A 23,769-nucleotide genomic window follows, 5' to 3' on the forward strand; every position below is an offset into this window, starting at 1 on the left:
TTTTTCTGATGGTTACTGAGAAGATATAGGGGGTTGCCAGCAGAACAGACAACTCCTTTTAGTTGCTTACTGAAAACAGCAAAAAGGAAGCAATATAAACGGCTCGGTTTCTAATAAATGTAATATTCTAAAAACTTCAGGTTGTTGCAGCCAACTTTAACATTGATGTTCTGTGGGAAAAGAGAAAGTGAGTACACCGGCAGGTAAACAGATACAGTCTGTTGCAAACACTGTGCCTGTCCAATTAAAAATAAGTATTGCTTCGTTACGCACTTTGAAAAGAGTGTTTGCTCAAGCGTGCAAAGGTATATAAAATAATAGGCTTCATGAAAAACAGAATAATAGGCTTCATGAAAACTGTTCTCTACTGCATAATGCATAGTTCTAGTATTTACAGCTGAGTTTTGTCTCTCTCTCTGTTGCCTGGATGCGGAGAATATTTTAATTTCCTTTTTTTCAGTAACACTTAAGTGGCAGCAGAAAGGTTGGGGTGCCAGATATCTCTTCCTCTCCACCTTGTTCCTTCTGATGTTTCTGCCACCACTGATCTTCCATTTCTTCTTGGTAGAATATGGTTACTGACTTACTGCTGTTTCAAAAGACATAACCTGTTATAGCTATTAAATATGTAACCTTTGCCAATAGTCTGTTCTTAGGATCTGTCATAAGTAAACTTACTATGGCAATGTCAGATGCTCTTGTGTTGAACTCTATACAGCTGGAATTGTTGGTCCATTTTTGCCACTTGTATTTGATTGTCTTGAACAGTTCATGCAGTTTTGTCCTGTTCAAACGAACCAGTGTACCTTGTCTGCCTCTTGTCCGCCGCGTGTATGAGCTTCACTACAGTGACATTTGAGTGCCCTGAAAAAATTATTTACCCTAAAGTTTTCCTGTGAAATAATAGGAAAATAATATTACCCTTGTTTTAATTGATGGCGGTGGGGAAGAAATAAGAATCAATCCCAATAGTTGCAAGGAGCAATAGCTAAAAATCTCTGGCAGCCCAAGAACTCAGCATGACTGAGACCCAAGGCCTCCATCTCTACCTTGTGGACAGCCTCCAGGTTAATAAATTTGCCTAAGAAAACACTCCCCTAATAAGTCAGGCAAGACTGTTCATCCCACTTACCATGGTTGTGGAAGAGTGTGACAACTATGCACTGATTACCGAGCACTGGCACAGGCTGCCCAGGGAGGTTATGGAGACCCCTTCTCTGGAGATTTTCAAGACCCGCCTGGATGCAGTCCTGAGTAATGTGCTCTGGGCAATCCTGCTTTGGCAGGGGAGTTGGACTAGATGATCTCTAGAGGTCCCTTCCAACTCTGAAAATTCTGTGATTCCTCCCCTGGTGTTCCTCCAGTTCCAGAAACTTGGTGTTTCTGGAAATCATTGTTGCAATCCTCAATATGAACTGTCTTTTGTAAACAACCAAATTAAAGTTACTAAAAACCAATAGGAAAAAAAATACCTTTTTGACTCAAGACTTTGGATCTACATACAGTAGACTCAGTACATTTTACTAGGATAAGTGGAAATACACTCTGAGAAATATTTGACTGTCTCTGTTCTGGTTTTGATGGACCAATGTATAATTTTGTTCTGGCTTCTTGCTTTTATGTAAATGATCTGAGGTAACTGAAGGCCTCTGCAGTGATATGAGCAAAACAGAAAAAAGGATGTCCATTACAAGTGTGAAAACTATTGTTGCTGCAGCTCTTGCTCCTAGCTGTAGCCCTTCTGTCTGAATCCCAGCAAGCTGAGGCGGCACGAGTATGTATTACAAAGAGATTTTTCAAGTGCAGTGCTACTGGTATGTAAGCAGAATTTAGATCAACGTGCAGATTTCTCGATCCTATAATATTTCTGTCAGTAGAGGTGCTGTGGTAAAGATCTCACGAAGGACTGTCTCTTCCCGACACACATACAATAACATAACATTGCTATTCAGAAAGATAGAATGGGGACACTGTTTCCTCTTGCTCTCTGACAGAGCTGGGCACAGATTGAATAGAGCAGACTGCCGCTCCTCTGCTGATAAGGCATAGACTCTACAATTTCCCGTCGTATTATTTTGCCAGTTGTGGCTGTTAGTACAATACTCCATTATGGTTTTTATCGTTATGATCATTATTGCGCACACAATGCTGTGAGCTCTCTCAAGTTTTGTATATCTCATCCATTAGGAATGTATCCGTTGTTGGAGTGCTCAAGGTAGCAGAAGAACAAAAGCCCAGAGAGTAGAAAGGAAAACAAGCTATCTGCTGTTGGCTTGTGTTTGGTCGTTTTCCGAGTATTGTCAAGGGGCAAACTAATATCTCTTTCCTTCTGGAATCATGTCAGCAACAGGACCTTAAGTGTGCTTTTCAGATTTTTGGGCCAAAACGCTGAAATGTCTTGCTTTTTATTAAATCACATTTTCCTGCTTGAATAGCACGCAGTAGGTAGTTAGTAGCCTAAATGTCAAGATAGTCACTTAGCAGTTGCTTGCCCCAGGAGAAGTAATTAATTTTGCATGTTTGCTTCAGAAAGCTTTCCTTATGACACTTACCTCCTTACGCAAGGAAAAGGAGAGTAAAACAAACAGAGCATCGCTTTTTTTGTTTATTTTGTATTAGTTACTGCACCAAAATTGTTCCATTATTACTAAGCCTTTGCTTTTTGGGGGGTGAGGGGAGATAGGGAGGGAGCGATTTTAGTCCAATTCCTGCCTGAAATTCTGACCATTGACCAATCTATGATGAAATTCTCATGTGTCTTAAAGGACAGGATGTTCCCTTGATGTGTTACCAATTGTATATATACTAAAGTTACAGCAGGTTTTGTTCCAGTTGATATTCTTGCATGGAAGTCCATCAGTTGCCGAAATGTTCTGTGATTCTGGATTTACATGTATTTTTGTATATATATAATTTTTACATATATAAACATACACATAGAAGTGCCAAACTGCATGTTGCAAGTACAGTGATGGCACTACTCTTACTGAAGGTGTGTGAAGCACCTCTTGGCTTCACATTAGGCTGTCAGTTCCCTTCAAGATGTTATGCAGTGCTGATCATTCTGGTGTCAGAGGATTTGTTGCTTACCTTTCTCAAGAAAACCAGTCAAGCAGGCGCTCCAGAGAAGCAAATACCTAGCAGAAATACAAGGCCTGAGAGAGAACTTGTCTTTGGTAAAAATTACTGAGATTGCTCTTCTGCAATCCACCCTGTTACCAGTGGAAGAAGAGAGTGCTATTCAGATATGTGAGAGAGAGGTCATAGAGTCAAAAAGAAAATAACAAAACTACTGTTAAGACCTACTTTCTGCTGCTTGTTTGATTTCTTGTTGGCCAGCTGTGGACGTGTAGATCATCTTTGTGATGTTTGAAACTAACACTGCTATGCCAATTTTATATCCGTTTAATAGATACTTGTACCTTGATTCTTACCCATAGGCTCTATCTTAAGCCCTTGGGACAGATGGTTAATATTTCCTGGACGTTTAGGTGTCCCTCAGAATTTGGTAGAACTGTGCTTTAAGTCTATATCTAAATGTATTCTATGTCAAGTAGCATGACAGTGGAATAGTGACAGACTTTCCTGCTATCCCTAGCCCTCTTTAACCAGCATTACTGCATTTGCATGATCATGACTATTTATACATGTCTACTTAATTCTTGTCATTCCCCTAATTCAGCTTCTTCGTAGGTTGAAGACTTGAAAGGAAGGGAAGACCCTAAGATCAGCAAGGCAGATATTACTCTGCCTGTAACTGGCAGCAGGCATTTGGTTTTTTTTTTTTCCTTTTTCTCCTTGTTGCCATGCTTGACTGGAAGCACACTGAGCTTTGCTGGCCTCTGAGTTGAAAGACAGGAAAAAGCATGATTTCCTTAGTCTTCTGCCTCACTCCAAATGAGGTGACATCAGCTTCTGCTTCCCCTGGGGCAAGGCAGGTACCAAGAGCAGCTGTGGATGGGAGCAGGTGGGCTTGGCTGCCTTCCCCATCCCGTGTGATTTGTCTCTGCTTCCCCAGAGAAACCCACCTTAGCAGGGCAGTGCCGGGCTCAGGCCAGGCTGTCCCCCCTCTACCAAGGGCGATCTTGCTTTGAAACAGGAGGGAGGAGGAAACCTAATGGCTTGTGAGTTTTTATAAAGCTCTGGGTACTTCTTAGCAGCTGTGATGTTTTCCTGTTTCCCACCAGCTGCTAGCAAAGCGTAGAGCTTGCTGCTTGTACTCTCTTCCCCCGAACCTTAGCAGAGAACTGATGCTAATCTTGACGTGTGATCTGTCAGTAGATGCTTCATGGTTAGACGTCACTCTGTGTTTGCATGGCAATTCACATGGCTGGCTGGGTTCTGACTTGTCTTGTAGGTACTGTGATGACAAAACTCCCAACTTTAATTATTTCATAAATAGGAGAGTTTGTTATTTATGTACAGTTGGGAACTGCAGAACCCTGAGTGAAAACTAAACTTCATCCTGAGCCTTCAGGTCTCCCCTCTCCTCTGTGGTGTTATTAAATGAGATTAATGTTATCTGTCTTCATCTGGGTCTTAAGAAAACTAGTTCATTTTTGTTTGCATAATGTTTTCCACATGAAAGTGAAAAGTCCGTTGTTTGCTGCAGGTGTATTGTCCTCCTACTCAGAAATATTCATTCTGTTCTGAAATAGAATAAACATTTCTCAAACAACCATATAAGGGAAGAATGAATTTTTCTGTTGTTGTTTTTGCCTCCTGAATATTTGAGTTTCATCCTGCATATGTTGACATTTGAAAACAAATTCCTTTAATAAAAGTTTACACTGTGTGTTTCTGCCAATTGCAGCCCGGAATAAGTGAGAAGAGGCAGCTTATGCAAGCTAATGGAGGGGTAAAAATCCAATGTGAAAAAATGTTTACATGTACATCCACTTGAAATATCTATTCAGAGATGAAGATAGGCATGAACCGCAAGATATTATCCTTGTCTCATTTGGCCATTTTCTGCTGACTACCTACTGATGTGAAAGATTTCTCTGAAGAAAAATTGTTCATCTTCTATGTATTTTACAGTACACACTCATATAAATGTGTATACAAACTCCCTCAAAAATACTCCCAAAAAACAATGCACCATTTCAAAGACTAGGCAGCTGTAAGTCTTCATTGCCTTCCCTTTCTTTCGCTATTAAGACATTCAGCTTGAACAGGCGCTTGTTTTTCATGTTTATTTAGTTCCTGTTGCTTGGGTCCTTATGATCTCTACAGCCATTGATTGCTGTGTCTCAACGGATGTTTGCCATATTCTAGTATTTCTTAAGCTGAAGAAGTCAGCAGGGCTCCTCTCTCTGCATCTTTGATACATGCATTTCTTCTTGCCTCACCTTCATAATTTGTTGACTGATGGCCTGATGCTGACACTTCCCTGTACTCCCAACGGGTGCAGTTTTTCCAATGCGGAGGGTTTGGAGACTGCGCTGAAGCAGAGGGGTGCTGCACCTCATCCCTAATGTGAATCTTTTGTCTGTGAGTTGTTTGCGTCAGTAAAGAAGTGTCATATTTGGGTGTATTGGCAGAAAGTACTTGGACAGAGGTAGAGCTAAAGCAGCAAAATCTGCACTGCTGTCCACAGGATAAATCAACTGCTGTCTTTGCACTAACCACAGTGGTGTTTGCAGTGGGCAAGTCCCTGCTCCTGGCAGGGAGTCACCAGCTGATGGGAGCACAGGGACTTTTGGACAAGACCAATTTTTACATCTCAGGAAAGGGTGCTCGGATGGTTTATCCTGAGATGTGGAAGCACAGGGTTGGCATTTATTTTCTCCAGCCAAGGCACCATTTGGCCATTGTCCCTAGGCAAGACGCTGTGACTGAATTTAGGCTGACAAGATGGGCTATAGAAGAGCAGGTGCGGTCTTTAAAAACTGACATCATGAGGGGAGGAAAAGGCATTTACCCTTGGCAATTTTAAACAATAAAGTATCTTTAAAAAGACGCCGAGTGTTGGGCAGGTAGAGGCAGGAAGCCTGTCAAACAAAGCTTTTTCAAATTGCTTGCCACTTTGGGGAAAACATTTATCAGCTGTGACTTTAGCCATCTCTGATCCTGGATGAGATCCCTTTCTTGGTGTGTACCTTCTTGCTCACAGCATATGAGGCCAAATTTGGGCACTAGGTATTTCTATGTTGCAGAGCTCTGGAGAGCCTTGCAGGTGCTTGTCTTAGAGTCAAGGTTTTGTACACTTGTGTAGCATAATTTTTGTCTCTGCAGCAAAACAAAGGATATAAAGAACAAACATGTAAGACTATTCTGTCACTGCTTTCAGTTTGTAGATTTGAACTACTGCATGTCAAAAAAAGTGACTGTTTCCTCTTGTGATTTATTCTTAAGGATAACACATCAGCTGCAGGGTTAATAAAAAATGTAGAATTTTGATAGTAAAGATTTCTTTGAAAGTAGATTATTGTCTCTGAGAAGATGTCTGTAGAAGTGGAAATGATCTATTAAAGTTCAAAGAAGTATCACAAACACTAAACATCTGTCTAATGTACATCTGTCTGATATCTAGGTGGTTTGTGAGGTTGAATATAGCTTGTGTTCTTGGATTTGGTCAGTATAGCTGACAGTATACCTAATAAAGAAGAAAAAAAATCACTCTCACGGTCATGTGTATGCCTCAAACAGATCTCTATGATTAAGTGTGTACAGACATTTTCCAGTAAGTCACTCGTTAACCGAGTAGGATTAGGGTGATACTAAAAAGCCAGATTGTTGATCTGCCATAGAGAATTGCGCATGCTGGAGCAGCAATGCAAGAGTATTTCAAAGTTGAGCCTGTGATTAAATAGGAATAGATTTGAGCAGGATTATAACTGCTACTTTACACAAAAAGGCCATGTAGTAAGTTTGAAAGAAGCTTAAAAGCTCTCCAAGGAACCTACTGTTGTGTGTGTTTTTTTTTTTTTCTTTTATCTGACATTTTTCTTGTATGCTGTAAGTGTACCATGGAAATTAGGCAGAAAGTAGTTTTCTTTTTCTATGAAGCACTAAGATTAAAAGTGCATTTGTCTTATCACCAGATGAGCACTCCTGTTGCTGTTAGAAGTATCCACTGAAATATTTAAAAAAAAAAAAAAAAAAAAAAGGAGCGTATGACGGTTATATATGGCTACAGGAATTCACGCTTTTCAGGAATAAAGAATACTCAGGCTCAGACAGACTTTACTCTGTCATTCTTTCCTCCTCTTCAGAGAAGACCTCAGCTGTAGGCTGCTTATTTTAGGGGAGTTTTTCCTCTTGGGATTGTTCAGCTTTGTCTAAATGGAAAGTCTTTCTAGAAAGTGATGTTTTCTTGAGGGAGAAGCTCCCTAGTCCAGAGTGAATTTTCCGTTTGGACTAAAGGGAGTGGAGCTATTATTCCAAGAGTATTAGTCTCCACCTGAAACATAGACACCCAAATTCACCTCTCTGTTTTATTTGTACTGAGAAACATTGACTCACTCTCCCCCTGCCCCAGTGAGTATTGCACACTGTATTGCTATATACTATCCTAATTTGAAGCTAAAAATGAATATTACATCACATTACCCAAGAGACTTACAATGTGTCTACCAGTATAAATACCCATTCACCAGGCTGACTGCAGAAGTAGCTTAGTGGAATTGGCACAGAGCAGTGGAGTAACCTTGGTATTACACTGTCTTAAGGGAAGAAAAGATAACACTTTCAGTATTTATTAATAATATAGAGAAATATAAAGAATATACAGAAAAAATACCTGGTATGCAGAACGTAAAAATATTATGAAATACTATCAAAAGTAGTTGCAGTAGTTTTGTTCATCTGTGTAGCCTCATCGCGTACATTTTGATCTTTGGCTTAGTATCCTTTTCGCACAAAAACTACCCATAGACTATAGGTTTGTAGCTACAAAACACTGCTAAATCAGTGCTTCTCGCTCAATATCCTTTCATATTCTTCGTATTCTTTCCTAAAATATAAGGCCAAAAGGGATCTTTACATTCATCTAGCCTGATGTCATTTGTAATGTGGATGATAAAATACCAACCAGTGTTTCCTGACTTCATGTGGTTGAATGCAAGTTTTTATAAATGCATGTGTGTATGTTTTTAGAAGTTCATCTAATCCTGGATTACAGATGATACAGAATTTACGAGACTTCAGCAATTTAGTCTACGCATTAATCATCTTACTTGGTAATGTTTTCTCGTTTAGTTTGAGCTTTCTTCACAGTGTTATTTTCTATTTCCCCTCTCTGCATTGAAACTTAAGCCTGCTAATTTTAGAAACAGATTTTTTTTGGTTAAAAAAAATAAATCTCCCTTGTTGAAAAAACGTATCAGCCCTTCTCTGTGTTCTTGAAGTACAGTGCAAAACTCTTAGTCATCCTCTGCCCAAGGTGAAGGTTGTTTACCTTGTTAATATTTCTGCACCATAGCAACTGCTTTCATCTACGTTTAATAGTCACCTTTAACAAATGCGTTGTAAAAATTTCATTCCCTTTCTTTTTTAGAACTGGGTAAATGCTAGATTTCTTTCCTTTTATTTCTTCCTTTTCCCCTTTCAATTTTATCAGTAGGTGTTTGGGTGTTTTAAAATGTTTCACCAATACCGGCATGTGATAATTTTGTGTGTAGTGCACGTTTTGTTTTGGGACAGCTGTGGCCTGGTGCCAGCAATAAAATACATTTAAAGTTTTAAGAAATAAATCAAACTATGGTGATGATATACTTGGCTCTGCAATCCTCTCATGCTTTTTTTGGCCTTTCCAAATCCATTGACTTATTTATAAAATTTCCCATATGACTTGGCACTTGCATCTGTGGCATTAGCGTAGTCAGAAATCTGCATTTTGACAAAATCCACCTAGCAGCTGTTAAGAAAATAATACAGGATAATCTTTTTCCCTGCCTAACTCTCAAATAAAAGGTGACATCTTGCAAAGCCATTCCTCATCTCCTGCAACAGGAGCAATAATGTGTTCTTTAATTTGTTGTAACTTTTCAAAAAGGTATGCTCTTCTATTTAAAAAAATGAAGATGTTCACCAAAAATATCTTCAACTGTTTTTAATTGCATCCATTTCGTATTGTAAAATTACCCTAGGCACCAAGTGAATGCATTTTTTCTGTCAAAGTAGATGGTAGATAAGTGCTGCCCCACGTGGAAACAATGAAAGCAAGATTCCTTCTCAGGAATTATCATAAATCTTAGAATGGTTTAGGTTGGAAAGGACCTTGAAGATCATCGAGTTCCAACCCCCCTGCCATAGGCAGGGACACCTCCCACTAGACCAGGTTGCCCAAGGCCACGTCCAGCCTGGCCTTGAACACCTCCAGGGATGGGGCGTCAACAACCTCTCTGGGCAACCTGTTCCAGTGCCTTACCACCCTTAAAGTGAAAAATTTCCTCCTAATGTTTAGTCTAAACCTGCCCTCTTCCAGTTTAAAGCCATTCCCCCTCATCCTATCACTACATGCCTAGTAAAAAGTCCTTCCCCAGCTTTTCTGTAGGCCCCCTTTAGGTACTGGAAGGCCACAAAATTACAATGTTTTTTATTTGGTTTTGGGTGTTAGGAGAAAGAAATAAGTCAAAGAACCATCATCAGAAATAGGCGTAATTGTTGCTCAAAGTCTCCTGAAAGAAAATTAAAAGCCAGACGTTTTAATTCTTTGTATTAAGATTTTGCTGTGGCCTGTGCAGGTTTGTTAGAGTTAAATGCAGCGGAGTAAAATTACGTGTTATGGTTGGAAATTAGGCAAAAAATGACCCTGTTGATTCTTATAGGCTATTTTGATCTTTATAACGTTACACAAAATGATGTGCAGCTCTAAAGCGACAGCACATCAATGGTCACGGAACATACCTTTCTGTGTGGTGCAAGCCTTGATGTATGAAGGTCAGAAGTACAACTCATTTTGCAGAGCTTTAAATATTAGGCTACGCTTGGCAGCTTCAGAAAGGAAGTTGTTCCCTTATGAGCCGTCTATCTCTGAAGCTGAGGAAAAAAAGAAAAAAAAGGCATTCCTAGTTTACATAGGCAGCCGATAGTAAAACCGGTGTGGAGTTGGGCTCTCAGTTGATCCTTGTGAGAGAATGGATCTGGGCCAAAACTCCTCAAAGTGGATGTGCTCCTGTCCGTTGTCATGGGGACATCAAACGACAGTAGGATTCTTGGATTGCCAGGTGAAAGAAAAAGCCATCCAGACACCAGAAAGCCATCCAGACACCAGAAAGGACAACGGTGATGTGCAGAAAGAGAACAGAGCAGCGATGCACAAGGAGTGTTCGTACACGGTGGAAAATACAGGTGTAACGCTCGGGGGAGGTCAGCAGTCTCTTCTGACTGATCTTAGGCTGTTCAGCCGCAATTGGGGCATGGGTTGCATCTTGACCTGCACTTTATATAACCTTACATAAAGTTTTCAATATAGTGTGCATATATGTGTTATATCTGTATCATTTATATAGTCTATATATAGTTTATATATAACACATATGTTGTGCAATGCTTTGCTTTCCTTTGTCTAAAGGAAATTGCAAAAGTTATATGGCAGTTTTCATGTAGTTCCCTGTCTAACATTCATATATGGTAATATTTTACAATCTCCTTTTAATTTAAAAATATATGAAGTTATAAAATGAATGCTAAGGTGTAGATCTGTATAGTTAAGGAAGCCAAACAACCTTAGTATTGTCCTAGAATGCCATTGTGTAATAATTGTTCTTTTCTCTCCCCCCCGAGTCATTTGCTATGCTGAGAGTATGCTGGACAGAAATGTAAGCTACTATAATTACCTGTTCACGTGTTGCAACTGCAGTGTAAAACAGAATAATTTGCCTAACGATTGTTATAAACTGACGTGTTTTAATTCTGGATTGGAGAAGGAGTAGGAGAACACAAATGGTTCGTTATTGTAGCTGGACTAATGACTTAAGCTTACACACTTGGTCGTCTCTTCTTGCTGGCTGGGCAGGTCTTCATTATTCCAGGTGAAGATTGTCAGAGTACAGAAATGAAGTCCAAAACTTGAATGCAAAGGAAATGTTTCCTCTTATGGCCTACATAATTCACTAACGAGCTATTTTTTGTGAAATGCCAAGTCTTACCCTGGCTTCATCATGTCACTTTATATACATAAGCAGAAATGTACAGAATAACTACCATCGGTTTTGATAGGTTTAGAGTATCTCCAAGTGTGACTTAGTTAAATAATATTTAGTTATTTACTTACTGAACTACAATGAGGGTTTTTTACAGAAGGAAACAAGTGGAATTCAGCAAAAGTATTGTTCCAAATAAGAGTAACTTTCCATTGACACACGTCCATTAAAGGAAGAATAAAGATGCTCCTAAGCGTATTGGTTTTATAAGGGTAAATGTACAACAAGAAGGTTATCTTGTGACCTTATTTCAACCTCAGCCCTTAGCTACCTAATCTCAGCTCCTGTTTTGTCTGAGAAAAATTATGTAATACAGGTAATTTTAAAAGTTGTTTGGGGTGACTTAAACTCCTATGTTTTTTGTTCATCCCATACAGTACTTTATTGCCTTAATGGCAAGGCTATGAAGATGTGTTCTTCCAGCAAGGGATCAACTGCAGGCTGCATAGAAAACAAGCAACAATTTATTTGTCATCTTTTTGTAGTTGTTTTGTAATGATTTTTTCATAGTATATAACTGAGTACCTAATCCTGTCATGTTGTTTTGCTTGCATGCTGGTGCATTTCTAGCACTGTAGCCAGTTTAAAATTTTCTGACATAAGTGGCATATCTTGTGTCCGCTCTCAAGAGAAGCCACAGCTACCCTGTGCTTCAAATTCTCTTGCAACCACTTTGGATTACTCCTTCTCCACCCAAGAAATCTCTGGAGTGAGGAAGTCTTTATTGGACAGAGTGTTTTATCCTCTGCCTAATTTACAGTGATGTTTCATGGCCTCAAGACAGTGTCTCTGTTCCCAGAAGGTGAAGCATAAGAAGTGCTCTTTTGCTGGGCTGGTTTTGAGGAGGTAGGGGCCACATCAGGGGAAGGCCTTGGACGCTGCTTGTGGCAGGGATGAGCTGTGTCATTCCTTGGAAGATGGGAGGAAGGGGAAACAAATCGAATGGGCTTTGGCAATGGTCCCAAACAGGTTGAGGAAGAGAATTAACCACATTAATGATTAATGACAGCAAAGATCATTCAGCTTGAAAAGTACTTTCTATAAGTGCTAAGTGCTGGCATTAAAAATGTATGCGTTTTCATTTTAATCCACGCCTGGCGTCTGCAAATGGAGGGGAAAGGGAAGAGCCAACAGTGTCGTTCTGGCAACACTGATACCTCCCTACAGCTGAAATCGCAGTTTGCCGAGGCGCACAACCTGGGACCCGGTTCTCGCGGAGCTCGGCCTGCTGTGGTTGCTGCCAGGGGTTCCCTTGAACTGCTCCGCCACCCACCCTGCAGAGCTCCAAGCGAAAGCTTGGAAACTTTCTGCACGTCAGCCATTTACTGAATGAACAGTTGTCCTCATTAAATCCCTACAATGATCTATCACACGTGGATATTTTACATATGTAAAACTTTTAAAGATATCAATTATCCGGCCTGTGTTTTTCTTTTCCAAAAAATAGACCTGCTGCCTCTGTTGAGTAGGAGACACAGGGAAGGGGAATCTGACAGAAATGCTTTGTTATGCTGGCAAGGTGGTGGCATGTTGCCACCAGAAAAGCTGTGTACCAGAGCAGCAGAAATTCTGTGGGCAGGAAGCGAAGTTTTTGCCACAGTTAAGCTGCGAGAGTTAAAAACTAAAACAAAACCTTAATATAGGCGAGTCTCTGAAAGGAACTGAATAGACATATCAAGAAACAGAACAGAAAGGGGTGAGGCTGAACGAGTAGACTCTAAAATCTGGACCTTAGCAGTTAGAAGCCACGTACAGAGAGTTAGGCTGGAAGTGTGCTCGCTGATGGGCTGGTTTGACGGCACGGTTGGGAGGCAGAAGCAGGTCTGTGCTCTGACCTGCCATTAGGCACGCTGGACTCAGCAGGGTCCATGCAGCCCTTTGCCTTCCCGGGCTGATGGCAGGTCGGCGGCTGCATACTTTTCGCCCATTCTGTCTGGAGATGGTACTTTGAAGCCCCTGTTTTGCCAGCTTGCTGCAGAGTGTGTAATCCTTCTCACCTCCCACCCAGCTGTATGCTGAGCTTGTTTTATATCTTCATTTCACTCTGCTGTTGGTCTAGCCTCGCTCTGTATTCGCATGTCTGTTAACAAGAGTTAGGGACCTGCTTTCTGTCGTTGTCTCCAGTTTGTCATTGCCAGCTGAGCTCACAAGCAGGGTGAGAACACCAAGGGTGACCCATCCCCTGGGAAGCAGACCCTCATTTGCTCTTTCTGTGTAGCGTCAGGGTGGTAGAAATTGCACGGTATCTGCAGGGAGAAGGCTGTGCCTCTCTCCATCGCTCCCCTCGCCTCCCCATCTGACACCTATGCAATAGCTCTCACCTTGATGTGGAAGGTGTGGAGGTGGAGGGTGGTGGTTGCTCTTCAAGAATTACAAGGTTTGGTCTTAATTTGTCCTTAGTCTAAAATATCCGCCTTTCTTCTCTGATTTGTTGACGGTCGTGCTGTGCACTATTGTGTTAGATGCTACGTTTTCAGTTAAGGCTTGGGTAAAATGCTGTGGTTGCTAGGGAAGAAAAGTATTAGTATTACTAATATTTATTATTTGGTCCCCATGGAAACTGTAGTTTTTCTGGGAGTCCTAATTCTCACATTTTTCCTTCCTATGGAAAAGATATATCTTTAACCATGAAGTTCAGATAGTTATTTTCTAGAAATAGAAGGCAAGATACACCACTCCCTTTTGCTCTTTGGTATGCGTGACAGATGTCTATCTACGCGTAGTTACTGCTTACTAAGTTGTGTTGTGGTTTCCAGTCTCAAAGATTTTTGGAGTGTGGTTAATCTAATTTTATCTTGGTGGGGTTTTATTATTTTTTCCCTCCTAGCTCCCTGTTTGATTTGTCCTTTTCCCCATTATTGTTACTATTTAATTTGCTGCATATTTTAAATTAAGGAAGAGTTATTTAATGGGGAAGTTCTGTTTTCTATTTAAAGATATAACCATGGCATGGCCAAAGCATGGCCTATGGTTTTAAAAGGGATACAGTAGTATCTGTTTTTTCAATAAAGTTTGAGTTCTTCAGATTTTCAGAGGAAAGCTGTTAAAATACTGAATGGTTTATTCTTGGTGGGGTAGTTAACTCAGTCTTTGGCTCTCTTACAGTGCCTAAAACAGTATGTGGAACTTTTGATCAAAGAAGGTCTAGAAACAGCAATCAGCTGCCCTGATGCTGCCTGCCCAAAGCGAGGCCATCTGCAAGAAAATGAGGTATGCTTTTCCTGCAAATAGGTTTTTTTTCTTTTCTTTCTAGGACGTTTAAATGCGTCTTGCTCTGTATGTTACAGCTGCCACTGTTGCCAACACACATTTTTAATAATTCTCTAAAGGTCAAATATTTTGTCTCCATTTGTTGAAAACGCCTTAGATTATTGCTGTTCCTAATTGGAAATTTGTCTTTTCCTTTTCCTTCTTTCAACAGATTGAGTGTATGGTTGCGTCAGAAATCATGCAAAGGTATAAGAAGCTACAGTTTGAAAGAGGTAACTCATGTCACACTACCCATTGTAAGGCTGTGGGAATGGTATCACGCCAGAGCGATCCCATAAATCATAATCTGGCTCTGCATGTGTTCATGCAGTAACATTATGCATTAATTGTTTGGTCATCACACACAAAAAGCCAAAACCCCAGAAAACATTGTTTCTGTTCTTGCCTGCATGATTCCCAGAATTGCAACATTCTGGGAATAAAATAAGGAAAGAAAATTGCTATGTATTATATTGCTATATAACTAAGAGAGGGAGTGACTTCTATTTCGAGCTTTGCTGTTTGAGCTGACTACCAGTACTGCAGAGGCTGGGGAGGTAGGCTGACCCCCTTTATGAAGCCATCGTTATCTCCTGTGATGGCACCTGGTGCAGAATTCTAGGCCATTCTGCGTGTAGTGATAAGATGAACCTTATTAATTTGCATGAGGTTACAAGCTGATTGGGTGCCTGTGGGGATGTGGACCTGTGTGGCCATAGAGAAGTTGCAGTAAGTTTTTGCTGAGGGCAGGACCCAGCCTAGAAACCACTGAAGACATTGGTGGGTTTGTATTGACTTCAGTGGGCTTTGAAACATGAAATGACTTACCAGTAAGCAGCCTCCAAGAAAGGGATGAAACTGTATAACAATCTTATGCTATTATTAATCATGTGGGGAAGAGACTTAACTTGAAAGAGAGTCCTACTGGGCAAGGCACTGTAAAAACACTTTCTGATCGGTTATACCTGCATAGTATATGCTCTATTTAACTTCAAGTACAACTGAAGAAAAATACAACATCTCATTCTCAGAACGAGTTTAGTTCAGTGAATGAAAGCAGGCAATTAATTCAAACTTGGAAAACTCACTTTAGTTTGGTGCCCATTTGCAAAGCAGGCCAGATTTACGTCTAAATGGGTAGCAGAAATTAAAAGGCTTCTTTTGAAAAAGGGTGTCTTCAAGTGCCCTGCCAGTCAACCTCATCTGGAATACATTGTTATGGAAGGCCGGTCTTGTAACTGCCTTTGAATTTCGTTCTTTTATGCCCCTTTACAGAAGTGCTTTTGGATCCGTGTCGGACTTGGTGTCCGTCCTCTACTTGCCAGGCAGTTTGCCAGCTCCAGCAACCAAGCCCACAGGACCCCCAGCTGGTCCAGTGCAAAGCCTGCGACATCGAGTTCTGCTCTGCTTGCAAATCTAATTGGCATCCAGGCCAAGGCTGTCAAGAGAACATGCCAATCTCTTTTCTTCCGGGAGAAACAAGGTAAAGTATTGCAAAAGATCAAGTGTTTAGAAACAAAACACTCAATCTTTGAACAATACAGAGTATGAATAGTAAAGAGGCGCTTTGCTGATATTTTCTGTTAAAGCTGTTTCCGTCATTAGTCATTCGTGTTCCTTTAATGCTGTACTACAAAACTGGATAGCTCTTGGCAGTCTCACTTCTTGTCACCATTCCCGACAAAGCACAGGGGAGCTGCTTGAGCCTCTATCACCCGTCCTTTTTCCCCAGTGGGAAAAATACAATATCCAAGCAGCTCGGTAGCTTCCCTTCAGAGAAGATTTTGTTGCTGCTGCTATTGTGGGCAGTGTGAGGGTTGGTAACATCATGCCAGACAGCAATTTTTAGGGTACTTCATCCCAACTGCTGCACGTTTGGCCAATGATCTTAAGTTCTGCTTTAGGCTGTTTCAAGTGGCATGCTGCAGCCTGTGAATAAGAAAGGCCGTTGTGCATGTATTCTACTTAATGTTTGGGCTTTTTCAAAGATTGTTTAGCAGTTCAAGGTATCATTAAAGCCCTGGCCAGCCTTGGACTAAGCTATTCATAACTTGTCTTCTTTCAAGCTTTTCTGTAACAGATGACTAGCTAGGATGCTGTCATGAGTTCCTAGTCAAGTATAGTAACTTTTACACATGCTCTTTGTGTGTGCTTGACCAGAACTGAAGCTCACAAAACTTCATGGCAAGATGAAAAACTTGATTTTATTTGCCTTAGTATTTTGGTTGCTTTTAGCTTTTTTATTTCGTGCTTCATTTTTCACTCCTTTGAGGTTTGTTTTTTCATTATTTTGAAGCATAATGTGTCAGTAGCAGTTTGTGCTACCATGCATTTGGAGTTTCATATACACTTTATGGATTTAAAGCATTTTTTTGTAATACAGTTGCCCCTAGTGTGACTAACGAGTGTGTGTCCCTTTATCCTGCTGTTGGGCAAATGAATCAATCAGTCAAGGGTCAGTCCTGTTTTCCAGTGAACTGTTGATTCCCCATCAGTCATTCTTGTACCTCCCACTGGCAGTAGCTGCAGAAAGTGTCATTTTTTAAGGTACATTTTAGTTATTGGTATGCGTAAAGCCTGGGTATGGTAGAAAGCTGCTCAAGGGAAATAAATGTCCTTCTAATGTTTCCATATTCCTCTGTGTTGTTCCCACTATATAAGGGGATAGCCTGTGGTTTTGCACAGTAGTGCAAGGCAAGAAGAGGTGGTGGTAGCCCTAATTCACAGACCAGGACTCGTTAGGACAGTGTTAGACATGAAGAGATCAACTCAAAGAGCAGCTTGTCCCAAAAACCTCATGGTTCCTGCTTTGGAAAGAAATTCCTAGGGAGGATCCTCAAGGAGGGCATAGACAAGCAATCTCTCGCTATTGCCCCAGTCTGAAGAATGTGGTATGGGCTTGTGCCATCAAGGGTTTGCTTCCTCTTCTTTTCTGAGAAAGAAGAAGGGAGGAAAAAGGAAAATGATCTAGACATACAAAGCATTTAGGAATGAACTAGCTGCTGCTCATCTAATATATTCCAGGAGAAAACTGTATAATATCTGTTAGTATTACCAGATGACAAAAACAGTTGGTAAAATATGTGGTAAAGAAAATGCCCAGACTCTTACATAGGCACTGTAGTCATTAACCATTTTTTTCTAGAGATATGTTTGAAAAATAGAGTAAGGTCAAAATATCTGAATAATAAAATTCAGTTGAATACTTGAATGTCTAGTAATGTCTCTTTTTTTTGTAATGAAAAAGTAGGCTTACGTTTTTAGCACAGTTCTCAGATGTTCTTCTCTAAACTGACATGGCCACACGTCTTATTAATTCCTCACTCTCTCCCACAGTTCAGTTTTTAAAATGGAAGAAGATGATGCTCCGATCAAACGCTGTCCAAAGTGTAAAGTTTACATTGAACGAGATGAAGGCTGTGCCCAGATGATGTGTAAGAACTGCAAACATGCCTTTTGCTGGTACTGTTTGGAATCTCTTGATGTGAGTACATGCCATGCACTCTGGTTCTTGGAAGCTTGGAATTTAATTTCTTTGCCATACAGCTGTCTCATTAATCAATTAAGTAATAGCTTACTAGCTTCTGCCCACTTTGGTGGACTGCAACCCACCAGAGCCGATGCTGGTAATTTGATAGGATTTGTATGCTCTGTTTTACTTGTCTGACCTGTGGATATTAGTAGTTTGCCTATGTGAGTCAGTAAATCATTATTAAAAAATAAAATTTGGGGAAAATATTCTGTTTGCAATCTTTACATGGCAATTTACCTGGTGGAGGGGCATTTAATACTGACTTTTCAATGTTCCACTTGAAGGAGTTACAGGATGAGTGTAGCAATGTTCTCAGTCTGTGGAAGTTTAACAGACAAACTGTAGATTTGGTGCGTCACCATGCAGGAGACTAGCAGCAAATTTGTTTATTGTTCATTGTATTCTGTGGGACAAGAAATAGATCTGACATATGAAAAAGAATACGATGTTCTCCTAAGGCCAGGACTTGGTCAGCTGCTGCTGTCATATGTTTGTGTTTTTTTTTTTTTTAAATCAGCCTGTTATCATGACCAGGGATCAGAGTATATACAATATACAACATCTGTTTCCATGTCATCTGTTTCATTTTATAGCATTGTTAACAATAGCAAAGGAAATGTTTCAGGTTCCTGAAAGCTACTCTGACTATTCAAATCCTGTGGTTGTCCCATTTGAATGCTTTACTAACAGTCCTTAAGTCACAGGGTTCTCACATGCTCAGTTAAAAAGCAGTGTTCCCTTGGTACTGGGTCTGACATCTTGGCTGGTTTGCGAAAGGATGACAGGACAGATAGGGACATAATTTCTCAAAAATCTGTATTGTACTTTTATTCTTCAACTAGTAAAAGGAATGAGCTTTGGGAAGTCTGCGGTACAAGTACTCATTTTCTTTTGCTCTTCCTGTATGTGTGTAAAATATATGCAATGGTCAGCTTGGATCTTCTTGGATCCTCTTGCTAAATTCCATGCTAGTATTTAAATATGCAGCTTGAGAGCCTTTGGGAGAAGGATTCATTATACATCTGCTAAAGAAACCTGTTTGTGAAGACACTTAACTGTAAGCAAAGCACTTTGGAAGGGTTGGACCTGGCCATATCCACTTTACTAAGCTTTTATCTTCCTATACAATTCCTGGTTAGAACTTCTCAGGAAATAGTATTTTATAACTTGAAGAACAGTTTGTACTTCTGTTTATTACCTACCTTTTAATGTAATATTTTGTAGGATGATTTTCTCCTTATACATTACGACAAAGGACCTTGTCGAAACAAGCTGGGACACTCCAGGGCGTCTGTTATCTGGCACAGAACACAGGTAATGCTTGGATCTTTAAAAGCTCTGTACAGGCTACTACTGTCACAGTGTTTATCTTACTCATTTTAACACCTCAGAATAAAATTTTGTGCCAAATGGTAACTGATCTTCCTAGCAGATTTAAAGAGGGCAGTGTCTTGGAGGGGAACAGTTAGCTTTCCCAGAGAGGACACTCCTTGGCAGAAAGCCACGGACAACTAGAAAGGGTACATTTGCAGAGCCAGTTAAGTGCCACTCTGGATATGTTCTCAGTAAACCTGGAGGACAAACTTGGTTGCCACCACCCATGTTATCAACAAGGAAGCTCATCCTGCAAGGGATCTTTAGCTCCAAATCCAGAACTGGAAAGGAATCAGCCTGAGTGTGCTCAGTATCTTGCTATGGACTCCGGTTGACTCATTGATGTAGGTTGGATAGAAGGTAACCCAGTGAGCTTAGTAGTTTCAAACAGAAGTTCAAATTGACAGTTACAAGGAGTGTGGGGATACCTCTTGTAGTCTAGATCCAGTCTTGCTGGACCCAGCATGAATGCTGGTAATGGAAGAGCTCTCTGCACTACTTCAAGGCATGCAATATAAATGCCAGTGTGTGACTTAGTCCAATCTACTGCCTTTACAGTCTCATCAGAGATACAGGGACATCTGGGTATCTGAGTCATCTCTTCCTAAATTAACTGTGTGCCGGTAAATATATACCTTAGCTTGAGATGAAGTGCTTTTCTTGAAGGACAGATTTCTTTCCATTTGAGCATAAATCCAAAGTCTGGACAAACAGCTAAACTGAAATAAAAAGAGAAGGATCACACTTCTCTCCCTCCGCATCCACCCCTGGGTGCCTGAGCTGTGGACTTGGTTTTGCGTGGCTTAGCCAATGGTATTTTAGAAAGTGTGGGGGTATAGAAGCTTTCTTGATATACCTGTAATACGAGGTGATTAATCTGATATTTGGGATCTGTTCTTAGCCACAGTAGTTAGTGCAAATACGTTTGAGAGTCAGTATGTTTGATGTTCTGGTCATTGTTGAGAAAGTGATAATTGTCTGCCAATCAGGATATAATTCTGCTAAACCCACTAAAGCCAAATCAACATTGCAGTCATTTCCTTATGTTAAGTTTCTTTGAGTGTTTGTTTATCCAAGGCAAATTGAGGTGAGCCTTTGGTTTGTTGTCAGTGGATTTGAAAGAAAATATTTGTTTTGGCCAGAGGGAACAGCTTGATGCTGAATAGGGCAGTAACTTCTTCAGAAGCATCAGGACCAAGTAGAAAAAAAGTAAGTAATGCTCAGCAGGCAGTTTTGTTTAAAACAAACAACCCCCCCCAAAAAAAAAACAAAATAAAGAAATTAAAAAAAAAAAAACACAACAAAATGAAACTTAATGAATTCTTTGGTGGCATATTGAGGCTGAAAGGAAAGTATAAATAGATATCTCATAAAAATTACCAGTAGTCAGTCTGGTTCACTGAATTGCTGACTTCCAGCTGGGCTCTGTCTGATCAGCGCACTCTTAGCCTGGGCTGCAGAGGGCTGGGCAGGGGCGGGCTGTCTCTGAAGAGCAGTATGGCAATAGTTGCAGCTCAGGGTTTTTAGAGATTAGAATTTAGCTTTGGCTTATGTCTGTAGTAAATAAATGCAAATATTGGTCAGTGGACGTTGCATCAGCTTCTCAGCACCTGCAAGAAAAAAGAATGAGTAATGAAACGTGCACACCTCTGCAGCTGGAAAAGAAGTTGCTCTTGGCAAGAAAGAAAACGGTTAGGGCAGGGAAGTTTGAGCCCCTTTATCCCTGGACAGCGAAAAGCCAAGGTGGAAAGAATTCGGCGGGGCGGGAGGCAGCCTGGGGTCCGTGAGCGCTGTCCCACAGCGCCACCTCCCGCCGCCCGCCTGTCCCTCCAGCCCCGCCTGGGAATCCTGCTTAGCGGAATTGCGAAAAGAAATAGGTAGCAATCACAACGAGAAATTGTCCGTGGCCAACAAAAGTACTAGTAAATCATCCCATCTATACCATGGCTAATTAAATATTTGGCAGTTAATTGAAGCGGCATACCTAGCCCTGGCTGGAAGAGTTCTTTAATGGGTACTGCACTCTAATTTGATTCCTCCTTCTGCTGTGAGGTTTTGCTAGCAGATTAGCATTCCGCTCCTGCCTTCATTATTCAAAATTATTCACAGACACTCTCATGTGAATAAATCTAAATTATTTTCTCAAATAATTCGTGGGCATATTGTTGCAGCGTTACTCTTACAGTTGCCTGTGGCAAATGGGAAACTTCCTCAGGCAGTAAACCTCAGCTTGAATGATTTTTTAATAATTTTCCAAATTTAAACTGTAGAAACTAATAAGAGTTTGTCACACCGACAGAATGAGTAGGTCTGTGGTCCTCTGCCCTTGCTGGGAAGAGGATGATCAATAAATGTAAACGAAAAAAATGTTTTTAGCTAGAGTTAGGTCATGTCCCCTGAAGCAGCAGGGTGAGCTCGGGTCTGACTGCAAAAGACGTGTCATATGTAAAGTCTTTCTGTCGTCCATAGTGTTTGTAATCTGTGGCTGAGATCCCCAAGCATGTGTTTGTGCTGGTGGGAAGTTTATGGGAGTCTTCCCAGATTCTCCATGAATACCACCAGAATCTTGACGGATTCTTTTTGGAGCTTTCTGCAGCAAAAGGGGGAGCACCTGAAAATGAGAGTCTCTAACTCTATTGTAGTCTTGATCCTGATGCTTAGTATTTAGGTTTGATGAAGAAAAATGTGTCTAGTCAGTTTTTCATTAGTTGCTTGAGATCTAGCAAAACTCAAAAAGGCAAATAACCATCTGCATCAGTTTGTGTGATGGAGCTGAGTTGTGTGGCATGGTTCTGACTGGAGCAATGAAACGTGAATGTTCGCTCTCTGATTTCACTCATGTTTACTGATGGCAGGAGCTGACTGTAGCATACACTTGGGGGGAAGTCCTAGCTCTGGTAAGGTCAATGGCATTTGCTGAGATCCTTTTGAAGGACACTGATGATGCACTGGTGTCAGCAGAATCTAGACAGTTGTTATCCCTAATGCAACGGTATTCCCTTCTCTTGCAGGTGGTAGGAATTTTTGCAGGATTTGGTCTTCTACTTTTGGTGGCCTCCCCTTTCCTTCTACTTGCTACACCATTTGTTCTGTGCTGCAAGTGCAAATGTAATAAAGGAGATGATGACCCTCTACCTACCTAGACTGAGAGAAGATTGGACTCATCACAACATGCGTTTTGATTTTACTGTTGCTGTCGATGTTTCCCTCTTGCACTCGCATTGCTGTAGCCTTACTTGCCCCGTTCTGCTTTTCATTGACACACAGTCTTGGTTCCAGGAACTGTTGTTACTACTGTTGCATAGATCAATAGATAATAGACAAGGAGGGTAATGGAAGGCGAGTTTGGTGCTAAAGGGAGATCATGGACCCAGGTAGCTATCTGAAATGAAGAAGTGATACTGCTAAAAATAATGCAAAAAGTTTCTGATGCCCTGCTGGTGGACTGGGAACTGTGCTGAATGACATCAACAAAACAAGCTACAAATGCATACAAATCTAAACTTTCCGCATATCCGTTCGCTTCAAAATTTGGTGTCTTATTCCTGTAAATATTTGAGTTGCCTATCATTTAAATCAGATAGTCAATTTAGTGTGACTTTACTATGTTTATTACATATCTGTTTTTGTTAAAGCCATCACAATGTCCTTTTTAGTACCTATTTTTCCAAGTATAACAAAATCAATAAGGTGCATATAGGCCGTCCTATGCCTTTCTTGAAATTTGGGGAGGATTAGAAGGACAAAGTTGGTCCTGTTGCCTTCCAGGAATTTTTTGAAGTCTTATAAGAATTTGTTTGATCGAAAGCTACATTTTTAAAACAAATTGTTGAAACTGTAAGGTTGAGTCGTGACACAAACCTGCTATGTGATCAAGGTTCTTTTAAAAATGCATTGATGGTATTGATTACCGCTGGACCACTAGTGTTTTTCTGAATTGTTATTTTTTGCTGTTGTTTAGGGTTCTGCTACACTTACAGGGCTACGTAACTTCTAATCCAGGTATCTTAATCTTTTTATATAGAGATATATATATAATCCTATTTAAACCAAATGTGTAAATAGCTGTGCTATTGAAATATTTTGGAAGTTCAAGATAGCTTGCTTCTGTCTTTAGGGCAATTATTAAAAAATACAGGACTAACTTTACTATTTAGCAGACTCTTGGGTTATCAATGAAGCTTTCCTTCCAAGTATAAAAATACATCAGGTTTATCCCTGTAGTTAATAATAAAAATGCCTGGGATATTTGTGGAAGTTGTACTTTACATTTAAACTACTTATGCCATTTTCAGAGTTAATATCGTATGGTGTATGCTGTTAATAATGATGCTGTGATGAAACAAGTTTTCATTTGAAAAATAATCACTTTGATTTGATAGTTTTGCGGAATTCACAGTGCCGTGTTTCCAGGGTAGTAATGCGTGCTAGTCAACATACTGTTAAGTTTCTCTTCGGAAATAT

The 23,769-nt window shown here is 40.4% G+C and overlaps 1 protein-coding gene across 1 annotated transcript in view; it reads left to right on the plus strand.

The window, feature by feature from the left end:
- The window catches only part of RNF144A (ring finger protein 144A), a 63,149-nt gene extending 40,300 nt beyond the window's left edge, over positions 1–22,849 (plus strand). The window contains exons 4-9 of the mRNA XM_082481191.1: positions 14,256–14,360; positions 14,572–14,632; positions 15,675–15,882; positions 17,736–17,883; positions 19,156–19,245; positions 22,317–22,849. Coding sequence (XP_082337317.1) covers positions 14,256–14,360; positions 14,572–14,632; positions 15,675–15,882; positions 17,736–17,883; positions 19,156–19,245; positions 22,317–22,448 — 744 coding nt within the window. The 3' untranslated portion in view covers positions 22,449–22,849. The remainder of the gene's footprint in view (positions 1–14,255; positions 14,361–14,571; positions 14,633–15,674; positions 15,883–17,735; positions 17,884–19,155; positions 19,246–22,316) is intronic.
- Positions 22,850–23,769: the final 920 nt, after the last annotated feature.

Source organism: Vanellus vanellus, assembly GCF_965231255.1.
Source record: "Vanellus vanellus genome assembly, chromosome: 3".
NCBI classification, from domain to species: domain Eukaryota; kingdom Metazoa; phylum Chordata; class Aves; order Charadriiformes; family Charadriidae; genus Vanellus; species Vanellus vanellus.